This window comes from Gymnodraco acuticeps, unplaced genomic scaffold (genome assembly GCF_902827175.1).
Source record: "Gymnodraco acuticeps unplaced genomic scaffold, fGymAcu1.1, whole genome shotgun sequence".
Taxonomy (NCBI): Eukaryota; Metazoa; Chordata; class Actinopteri; order Perciformes; family Bathydraconidae; genus Gymnodraco; species Gymnodraco acuticeps.
In genome coordinates, this window is record NW_022992205.1 from 801,160 (window position 1) to 813,285 (window position 12,126).

Below are 12,126 nucleotides of genomic sequence, written 5' to 3' on the forward strand. Positions count from 1 at the left end.
GAAACAGTTTTTTGTCCTTAAATTTCATTTTTTAAAGCAGATTACATATCTGTTCTGCTTTGTAAAGTGAAGTACAGTACAAAAGGGAGCGCAGAAGAAATGAGGCAACCTAAATAATGTGCCAAGTACACACAAGATCCAACTCAGTAATCAAGGATTGCGCAATTTAAATGTAAAAATCCTTGACTAAATTACAATAAAAAACAACACTGAATATGAAAATCCCAAAACTGCTAAATTTCAACAAGACGTTGAAGTTTTAATCAGGATTTTCTAAGCCTATGTACCACGGATCTCAAATGAAAGTGTACACACACAACCTCACTTTCCTTTAGTCGTAGACAACACCCCTCTACTCATTAGCACATTTGGTGAACAGCGGGAGAGTTTCCGAGCTCTAAGTAGGTCAGGGACAGGGTGTGTAGGAGTCAGTTTCATCTCTATTCCGTGATGTATCTCATTTTCCCTTAAGAATAGCTTTCACAAAGCTCCACTCCCGGGGCTCTTTATTTTTCTAAGCTGGAGAGTGTTTGATGGCTTGTCCAATTGCCTCCCTTCAAAGAAAGTTTCTCAGAATACCTGTCATCTTGATTCTGCGGAGGGTTATTTTTTGAAGTGAAAAACTTTTAGGCTTCCAGTTTTGTGTGTGTGTGTTATCAAGCTGAACTTTTATTCAAGGCACCAGCTGTCTTGTTGATCGTCATAATGTGGAAAATATGAATTATAGTTCCGAGATATCGCGGCGGTCTTATGCTCACTTTCACTCCAGTGAACAATGAAGAATGCTAACTTAGTTAGCATGTCTTTCATCTGTAGAAGAGCAGTGGCAAGACATTCTGGTGGTTTGGTTTCTATAATGTTGATTCAAAAGGGACACCATTTTTTCTGTTCAAGTTCTAGTAATCAAATCAATGTGTAAAAATACTTTTTGATAGTAGAAGTCCTGCATTTAAAATGTTTCTTTAATATATGCATAAACGTAAAGCACCAAATCATACTTAAAGAATAAAAAGTACTCCAAATTAAAAATGGCCAATTTCAGAAAAACATCCAGAGAAATCCCTCTTTACGGTACTTTGGGTTTTTAATTTGACTATTTACAGACCATTTGTGGACCAAAACCTATAACACACAACAGGAAAAGATACCCCACCAAAAGCCAAATAGGTCCTCTTTAAGATGGAGCTTATGACTCATTCAAGGGATTAATAGTTCGTCTAAGTTATCTTAACCTATAATAATACATGATAAATGATATACATATTTTGTATGATAAATCAGAATCTTCAAAGTAACTTAAGCAATCATGTAAAAAGTGAAAAGCACATGATTTCTATTGTACTTGTGTGAGAGTGGAAGTATAAAAGGAAATGGGAATACTGCAGTAAAATACCTGAAACTTGCACGAAAGTAGAGTGATTATACTTAGTTACTGTTCACAACAAGTATAGTGAGGCATACTATAGCCTACACAGCAATGACCTGTGAGCTAATCAGTGCTGCAGTGACGAATGTAGAAACAATTCTTTCTAAGGCTGAGCATAAGTTTTTCCCTCCACAAAAGAGTCATTGTTTATTTGACCGATGTGTAGGCCGACTGGAAAAACTGTGTGTGTGTTACAAGAGGAGGAGGCTTGGTCCAAAGGCTGCTGGGCATATCGTTAACACGCAGAGAACAGATTCCTAAAGAATGCAACAACCCTTGCTTTTATTTTTCTAGGTCATTTAAAGCCTTCTTCAACACATATGCTCATTAAGATTTCAAAGGCATCACTGCTACTGAACCACAGTGCTAACACACATCATGCCTACATTCAGCTGTCAAAAAGCAGTAGTAAAAGATAATGAGAGCTGTAACTGACAGCATAACAGCCCATGTGTCCAGGTTAAACACCATGAATTGTATAGCCCGGCCCAGTTTCAGCCGCCTCCGCTCCATGCTGTCATTCCCCCAGGAGCCCGACAAACTGCCCCATCAGGCCCAAGAATGTTCCAGCATTGGAAGCAGTTCAATGCTAATCAAAATGCAAAGCAGATGCTGGGTTCATTGAGCGGTACACCAACATGCACAGAACGGGTACGTCAGAGAAAATCCCCACTTTGTGTAATAAAAAAACAATTTCTGTTTGCAGCAATTTCATTCCTTGAGAGCTGGTGCGTCAGGGAAGATGTCCATTTTATTTTGAAAATATGCTAAAAACAATTCTCATTCATTTACATGACTGCGGCTGACAATTTACATGGCCGGCTTTTTGTTGAGGAAGTACCATGGGTTTCAAATCACAAAACATGATGTGTTTGCAAATACAGTATGACTGCTTGTGTTTTTTATATTTGTTGAATTTTTTCCTAAAGTTTTGTCTGCTGTCAGACCTGTTTCGATTGATACGACTAGATGTAATTAGCCTCTTAGATAATGAAGGTCTGTATTGTTGGAGCACTTTACATCAGTATGTGTGTGTATCTTAATTAATCTGCCACTAAGCCTCGTCAGACTTTTATGTTTGGCAGTTTAACAGTTTTCTAATGGCCATATGTCATTTTTATAGAGCTAAGATTGAACTCTCTCTGTGCATGTTATCTAGATCTAAGTGCTGATCACTCAGTTGTATGGATTTATATAGTCAAACAGTTTAAAAAGAAAGCAACATTTATGTTTTTTTATGCATGGCTGAACACAAGTCTGACAATTACTGTCAAACCTTTTGTTGTAAACCAGCTGCAAGGTTAAGAGTTCATTGCAGTGTCATTTACCACAACACTGATTTGTATCTAAAAGTGTTCGACATGTTTTGTTTAAGCAGCGTTGCTATGTTTATACATTCCAGAGAACATTCCAATCCTTCCCTGCTTACCTTTATTTTTGTGTGCCATTATTCAAATAATTCCATATAGCGGTGGAAGTTAAAACAACATTTTGAGTGTCGGTACTCTGGAAATAGCAGATTAAGGCTCAAGCAATAAGACCTGAGTTCATATTAAGTGCAGCGTGTTATCACTTGCAAAGAAAAGACTGCTTATGATAATATGAATGGAATCTTTTTTCTGTGCTTCTGATTTTTAGAATAGACATATTTAAAAGCTTGCAAATCCCGGAAGAAAGAATAAATCCTATTTTAAATTATTATTATAGAGATTAAGTGCTATCATTGTGTCATTAAAAAACCTTAAGTAACCCTGACTTATTTTATACTAAAACTTGTTTTGATTATTTGGTATCAATCATTTAATGACAAGTCTCATTTCAACTCATTTTGGAACAAACTTATAACTTGAATTTTGTCTCTTTTTTTAGGGAGCATGTCGACAGTGATGCCTCAACAGCAACCGCCAAAGGAGAAGGAAGAGGACGAAGATGAAGAGCAAGGGGAAGGGTTTTCATTTGAGGACAGTGGGGATGAGGAGAAACCTCAGGGGGACAGTAAGGGCATCCCCTCTGACTCTGTTGGATCAGTCCAGTCATCAAAAAAGGAGGACAGTGAAACAACAGGAAGTTCATCACTAACAAGCACAGACTGCACACAACTTCCTATAACGTCGCCTCCTGCTGGACAGGAGGAGATCCTCACCAAGGATGTAGATTCAAATTCTACTGCAGGTAACACATTTGCACGATTAATGTACATATTATACGACTGGATTTGTTTTTTAGAACAATCTAAAAATGATAAATGTGCACTAATAGGCAGTACTTGATGTAACCAATTTAGATTCTTTACCTGATACCAATAACATGCATTTCAATAGAGTGGCAAAGTCACGCCCATCTACTTCCGCCCCATGGGACCTTATTTCTGAAAAATAATGCATTGAAGTCAATGGAGAGAGAAAACGTATCTTTCGATCCCGCTTGAATTGTGCCACAAATTACACATATGTTTGTCAATCTTAAAAAATCATTTCCATGTCAAAAAAGTCACAGTTTGTCGTAAAACTGTTGAAATAAGACTATGAAAAATACACAACTAGAAAGACTACAAATCCCAGAGTCGCGTACATTAACGTTACACATTACACTCGTGTTACTCACCGAAACCTTGTAAAGCCGGTCCTGCATGATTGCTCTTACGGAACCGACTAACTCCCCTTTTGTGAATGCACAGTTCTCAACATGGCCAGACTTGTAGTGAGTTTCACCTCCTTTAACACTTTTCGCTTCATTCTGAAAGAAAGAGGTGAAATGTGCTAACGTGATGGCCATCTTGGTGTTGGTGACGTATGTAAGACCAGAGATGTAGTTCATTGAGCGCATCACACAAACAAATGTGTTACTTCACAGTTTTAAGACACATTTTTATTTTTTTGACTTGCAAAATTATCTTTTAAATTGACAAACATCATATGTGTAATTCATTGCACAATTCAAACGGGATCGAAAGATAATCTTTCTCTCTCCATTGACTTCAATACATAATTTTTCCAAAATAAGGTCCCATGGAGGTCCACCGGAAGGGGAGGGACTTTGCCACTCTATTCAGTACTTCCCTAAAACAAAACCAGGGTTGTGGTCGGATAATCCAAAAATCAGCTCCTAGCGTCTATCCCTATCGTCTATCCCTTGACCTCTGAGTGAAACGTCACGGGGTTAAGGGATAGTGGATAGGAGAATTCAAAAGGATTTAGGAGAAGAGACCGCGGTACTTTAGAGAATCCGAATGCACTTTCACTATCCGACGTGTTTATGATGCGCCAGCGGACGTCATGAATGTGCGTCTGCTGCTGTGGGGAAACTATGGAAACTACAGTTTTCTATACAGCGGACTACAACATGGATGTTTAATAAGAACGAGGGACTACTGTAAACTCATCTAGAGACTCTGCACCGTGCTCTGATGCTGTTGCTTTATGCTTTATGAACGTGGACAACAGAGAAACATATTCTTCATGACCAAAGTTGGAATTGAAATAAAAAAGGAAAGTGAAACTTATGCTCGTCACCCTCTCCCTCCGGTCCACATTAATACAAATGATCCCAATACGTATGATTGTATGAACTATGAAAAGATCTTAAAATCAATACAAATGTATTTATTATAAACGTTAGTCCTTAACACCTATCACTGTGTATATCACCATTCAAACATCTTTTAAAAGTTGAACAACCCCCACACAGCTCAGTGAAATGTTGACTTTATTTGATAATTTCAGTAAAAACTAACGTTCATATTTCTCTTTTTGATTATAATACTGATGAACGTTCAGAACAAAGCACTTTGGCAACTTACCACATACGTTTTAAAATGCGTAATAAGCACCGTAACTTTCATGATATAATTTCTCCCATTATCGTTTGTGTCCGTGAACAACTGTTGAGTGACGGCAAATGCTCCGGCTGCAATGCATTGTGGGGCAGCATTTTCTCCTCTCCTGTCGGTAAGGGAGGTCCAGTGGTTCCTAAGCTAAAGGAGGTTATAAAGGAAGTTTGAAACCTCCTTTCCTTTCATTTGGAGAATTGGAACGGCACTTATCATGGCTGCCAGTGACGTACTTCCGGGTCATTTCACTCCGTTAGGAAGGTTCCTAAGCTAAATGGACTATTGTAATGGGCCCCGGTACTTTAGAGAATCCGACTGCACTTTCACTATCCGACGTGTTTATGATGCGCCAGCGGACGTCATAAATGTGCGTCTGCTGCTGTGGGGAAACTAGGCTGAAGTCGAATAGTCCATTTAGTTTAGGAACCTTCCTCACAGAGTGAAATGACCCGGAAGTCCCTCAGTGGCAGCCATGATAAGTGCCGTTCGAATTCTAGATGATAGGAAAGGAGGTTTCAAACTTCCTTTTTAACCTCCTTTAGCTTAGGAACCACTGGACCTCCCTAACCGAAAGGAGAGGAGAAAATGCTGCCCCACAATGCCTTGCAGCTGCCGCATTTGCCGTCACACAACAGTCGGAAACAACCGATTATGACGAGAAATGATATCATGAAAGTTACGGTGCTTATTAAGCATTTTAAAACGTATGTGGTAAGTTGCCAAAGTGCTTTGTTTTGAACGTTTATCAGTATTATAATCAAAAAGAGAAATATGATCGTAGTTTTTACTGAAATGATCAAATAAAGTCAACATTTCACAGTCTTTACTGAGCTGTGTGGGGTTTGTTCAACTTTTAAAAGATGTTTGAATGGTGATATACACACTGATAGATGTTAAGGACTAACGTTTAGAATAAATACATTTGTATTGATTTTAAGATCTTTAGTTCATACAATAATACGTATTGGGATAATTTGTATTAGGGTCAATGACGTTTATTGATTTTCAACAGGCCATTTTTTAAATGCAAAAATTAAGAATATCTATTAACATTTTTATAACATTCAGAATGTTGAGCACGCATATATCCATATAACAAATAATATTTAAGTGATTTTAAGTGTTTTTTCATCTAGATGAAACGGCCGCGTCCTTATAAAAAGTAAAAGTGTGGTAGGATTAGGGTTAGGGGTAGGGTTAGGGTTAGGGTAATGTTGTGAATTGAGTGGCCTGTGTTCGTCATCCATAACATACGCCTGCCCATACCATAACCCCACCACCACCATGGGCCACTCAATTCACAACATTACCCTAACCCTAACCCTAACCCTACCCCTAACCCTAATCCTACCCCTCACACCAGATACTGACTGGATTTCGGACCCCCCCAGACCCCCCCAACAAAGCAAAACTGCACGTTTCAGAGTGGCCTTTTATTGTGGCCAGCCTAAGGCACACCTGTGCAATAATCATGCTGTCTAATCAGCATCTTGATATGCCACACCTGTGAGGTGGGATGGATTGTCTCGGCAAAGGAGAAGTGCTCACTATCACAGATTTTTTCAGATTTGTGAACAATATTTGAGAGAAATGGTTATTTTGTGTATATAGAAAATGTTTTAGATCTTTGAGTTCATCTCATGAAAAATGGGAGCAAAAACAAAAGTGTTGCGTTTATATTTTTGTTCAATGTAAATCGTTTGTTGACTGTTGTGTGACGGCAAATGCTGTGGCTGCAATGCATTGTGGGGCAGTATTTTCTCCTCTCCTTTCGTCAAGGGAGGTCCAGTGGTTCCTAAGCTAAAGGAGGTTAAAGGAAGTTTGAAACCTCCTTTCCTTTCATTTAGAGAATTGGAACGGCACTTATCATGGCTGCCACTGAGGGATTTCCGGGTCATTTCACTCGGTTAGGAAGGTTCCTAAGCTAAATGGACTATTGGAACGCAACCCAGGCCTAGCTAATTAGCACCAAAGTGCATTTTTTGATGAGCAGGGTAACCAATTAGTAAATACTTATTCCTTCAAAACAGCAGATATTGATCAGTCTATTCTTCTAATGTGCACATTGGGACTGTTGGGGAAAATATAAATGTTCCACTGTTTATTTCATTGAGCTCGGTACTTGCAAAAAAAACCGTCATAAATCATCAGGTTTAAAATTAAAGGTGTATTAAACCAATAGGGACTCTAAGGAGCAGAAAAAGAAAGAAAAAGCCCATGGAGGGTACCATAGACTGTATGGAGGGTACAAGGTAAATGCGTTGCCTTTTACAAAATACCGGTAGGTTTGTCCCATTGGTTCATCAACAACAAGGGTGTGTGAAGAGCATAGACTGTATATATAGGTGAAGAGTTAACTAGCAGCAGCTAGTGGTTTGGATGTATTTAAGCTAACAGTTCACGGCTAATTTAGCCTCGATAAAGCTAACTCCATTTAGCGCAATGCAAACAAAGGAAACACCGTCTATATCTGAGCAGAACTAATGAAGAAATAACTAACTTGAATGTTGGCACCGTGTTAGTAGCCAGCCAAGAAAATACAGCGACTACCAGAAGTAGAAATGTCAACATCTCCATCAGTACTATCCCGGTAAGACATCACACAAAAATAACTAGTTACCGTCACTCAGCAACGTTTCTGCCTAGCAGACCGATGATGCATAACGGTATTATTTGTTTAAAACATGTTCTTATACACTGTTATATATTTTCATAGACCATTTTTGTTATTTTGAACGTTACTGATTAGTTCACCCTTAGGGTATTGGGAGTATTTGAGTGTTTTATACAATGAGTCACATTTTAAGCTGTTAGTTTTGGATTTACATTTGAATATATAAGTCAGTAAAACAGTAACAAAAGTTGATAAATAAATGCAAATGTGGAGTAATGAGTAGCCTACAATAATATATTTGAAGTGTAGTGGAGTTAAAGTGTAAAGTAGTCTAATTTTAGAACAGAATACATTGTATTTTTATTGTTCATAAAGGTGTAACAGTTCCTTTGTCCTATCCATAAACTGTTTATAAAGGGCCCTATCTGGCAAATTGGGCAAAACTGGATGCCAGCAATCTGAATAAAAGTACAGTACAATCACATACTGGAATATACTGTACTCCCAACAAATAATTTTCCACCACTGCTGATGGGTGTAGACTTTGACAGTTTAGCATCAAATTAACATAACCTCAACCATTTTATTACTGTAGAGACACGGATAGTAGTTAAACTGCTGTACTATAACCAAAATCCCCATGCTGGGTTCTATCCTCTCAACATGTTCACTGTCATCAAACTGCTGCGGGGCATACCACTGAACCACTTTTCACTTAGTCACTGTGCAATAATCTGCCTTTGATAAGCTAAATTGTATGTTTCTTATTTAGTTGACGATCAGTTCTCCACAGCCACACACTGTGTGAGTGACTTCAGCTTGTTAATCTCTTTTTAACAGCATTTAATTAATGCCTCAGGCAGACACAGCTGAGTTAACTTTCCTTTAATTGGATGGAGATATGTAGATATAAGTATGATATATTTACTACCTGGCTAACGTTGCCAAACAGACCCTTGTAATTACACGGCCAGATAAAGAGATTTCGGTCTTGGGGAAGTTCTGTTGGACAAAGTGGAGCGATTCATGCTTAATTAAAAAGCTTTTTAACTAAGTATATGTGCAGTAATCTGTTAAGTGGACTGTGGTGATGCAAAGGGGAATTCTGGGAGATTATAATGGTGTGTAGTGGAGGTCTAATAATGAGAGCTGTTATAAATTCAGATCCCCCTCCAACACATCATATGGTGGGAAGGAAATTGATCATGACATTTCTTTTCCTTTAATGCACTTCTTCTGTTACAAAACAACCATGCAAACTCATTGTTGTGACAACCCCACACAATCTACTAAATTATCTCTTGGTGTTCTCCATGTGAGCAAGCGTGATTTTGTTTTTGACAGTATCTTTTTAAGGTTTTGAGAAGCTCTACTGTGTACAAGAAGTTACAGACAAAGTGATAATATTTCAAAGTCATAGTCGTTCACGCTGTCTTTTTAAATGCTGACAAAGTTGTATTTTCCAGTATCTTCTTCCTTTGATTTGGAATAGTTTGTCTCATGGTTGCTATTTTCTTCATTTTGACAGATGTTCCAGTCAAAGAGTCACCCAGCCGGTAAGTTGCCTTTGACTCTCATTACAGTGTGGGGAAAATTACTAAAAGGCGGTGTAGAAAGTAAACTCAACATCAAACTGCATCAGCGTTTTGTCATTATGTCTGAGATAATGTCACGCTTACACTCAATCAGAACACGCAACAGTGGGTATGAGATACTGTGATGTTACGCTGTATCCATTTGAACAACATCTAGATGCCAGATGGCGTGTCACACCCGAAGTGACAAGTGCTAATGTCAGGAATGGAGTGATGATACTGATACAATCCTAGAGGGAAATCACATGATTGCCTTATTCATGATGATGCATGTGGTATAATATGATGAGCATGGCTTATACCATATCATGCAGTGTCAGATGGATTTAATTTAAAAAGTCAGTCACGCATTGACAAAAAAGAAAATGTGTCAATATTTCCATATCGGTATGTGGAGCGGTCTCGTGTGAACGGACACGTTTCTGGTGCCTGTGGACGGAATACCTTTTTGATAACGATTGCGGTCCGTTTGCAGGTGGAGCGTTGCCCATGTAGGCGGAGCGTCACCGCCCACTATTCCGGGCTGTCAGCTCGGATGGAATCTGTATCCGCTCGTTGTAGCCCCGTTTTTAAAAGATTTGGGTACGGAGGAAAAGAGAGGGTTTTATTTTCTGATGCTGCGTGAGTTCCCCAACGCACCGGGGACACATATTTATGTATAAAAGACATCACAAAGTGCATTTTGCATGATAGGTCCGCTTTAAGTTTAATATAGTCATCTCTACAATTTCTGCTGCTGTCCGAATGGTAAATGGAAAATAATTTGTGATGCTCAAAGCAATTAATAATGACATTTTCCTTCAGCAGTAATAGATCTTCTTCATGGTAGTATTTTGAATTTTCATGCAGGAAAAAGACAGAGTTAATTAATAAACACTAGCTGGCTTAATTAACGTAAATGTCCCTTTAGGCCTTTCCTGTTACAGTAGCAAGTGTTTTCAATACCAGGAATTATAAACAGGGACGCCCATGTTATATGCAGCCTTAATTAATGTTATTAATTGCACCTGTGCGTTACCTGCTGTGAAAAATAAATATCTGCCTTGAAAAAAAGTAAATGGGATTTATGCTTTACAATGCGTGGAATATCAATTGGGGGAAAAACGTGTTTCAGCTTTTTTTTTTTATTTGAAAAGCATTCTACGTCGTGCATCTACTGTGACATGTTTAAACAATTTCATGTTTCAAATATCTTTATTTTTCTCATACTGCCTGTGCTGCAGCACCTCTTGCTACCCTCTGTCTGAAACCAGAGCCAATGTCTACTCTGATTGGTTATCTGGCGCGCTCTGTAATGATTGGTCAACTGCTTAGAGATGTCAGGCCCCTTAGCCTATCACATACAATGTGTTGGAGCGCAAGCCAGTGTTGTAGTCAAGTCACCAATTCACGAGTCCAAGTCACTCTCGAGTCACCTCTCTTCGAGTCCGAGTCCAAGTCTGAGTCACCAAGGGAGAGTCGTAGTCGAGTCCAAGTCCGAGTCACCCAAGGAGTGTCCGAGTCGAGTCCGAGTCATCATTACCTGTGTTCGAGTCCGAGTCCAAGTCCGAGTCACAAGTCTTCATGTATTAATCTTCGTGGATATATGGGTTGAAATGTAGCTGCTCCTCTACATTGCTTTTATCCTGTCATGTTATACTAATCTGTCTATTGAACTGCTGTGAAGCGAGTTTGGCTACAATTCTTGTAATAGGTGCTATACAAATATAAAGCTTATTACTAATATTATTATTATTATATATAAATAAACTATATTTAAAATGAGTTACCTTTTAGAGAAGTGATTATATTTGTATGCCAATATTTTCCCATGGTAAAGTTTTCGTTTTGCCCTTTTATTTTTATAGTAATAAGATCGGGACTCTTATTTTGAAGGAACTTTTACCAGTTAAATCGGTTTACTGATAAATATTTAGCCCCAGAAAGCACATGGCTACTTAGCATGCAAAATGACGTCATTCTGCATGCTAAGTAGCCATGTGCTTTCGTGTTATCGGCTGAATCTGTATTTATTGATTAGATCACATTACTCTGATGATAGTGTTCAAGACAGCCTATATGTTTGAACTCGATCCTGACCCCCAAAACACACCAGGAGCGTCTGCGTCGCGTTACGGCCGCGCCGCGGCGGTCGTAAGTATGCGGCCACTCTAGTCAATGGGTGCTATTACACCACACGCGCCGTGTTACGGCTCAGACGCGTCCCAGAAGCGGCTCGGCGCAGCGCTTCTCTAAAATGAGGATGAATCCTATTTTTTCCGCGGCCCAGCCGTAAGGTAAACTCCTCCCCCCATCCCCCCGTAGTCTTTCAAGTAGGAGAATACATGCCAGCGTTCTCCTCCGGTTTACAGGCACTGTAAATGATATATATATATAGAATAATTATGATGATGAATGCATATTTTGTTACCACTAAAATACAGCAACACATCTTTGATTCATGTCGTTTATAACTGGAATATTACAATTATTATTAACTGTGTCTGTAGTCTACAACACAACAACATAGGAAATAACAACAATAAACACGATTTAAACAGACACAAACATAAACCATTTAACTACATAGCCTACTTACTTGTAGAAGTACAAATGTCCAGGAAATATTCCAAAATCAACAACAACTGCGAGGCTGCACACACGACGCTCCGCTTCCGCAACG

The 12,126-nt window shown here is 38.8% G+C and overlaps 1 protein-coding gene across 1 annotated transcript in view; it reads left to right on the forward strand.

The window, feature by feature from the left end:
* arhgef10la (Rho guanine nucleotide exchange factor (GEF) 10-like a) overlaps positions 1-12,126 on the forward strand; it is a 175,065-nt gene that overhangs the window by 4,846 nt on the left and 158,093 nt on the right. Inside the window, 2 exon segments of the mRNA XM_034205647.1 lie at positions 3,296-3,598; positions 9,398-9,425. Of these exon segments, the coding sequence (XP_034061538.1) occupies positions 3,301-3,598; positions 9,398-9,425 (326 nt within the window). The 5' untranslated portion in view covers positions 3,296-3,300.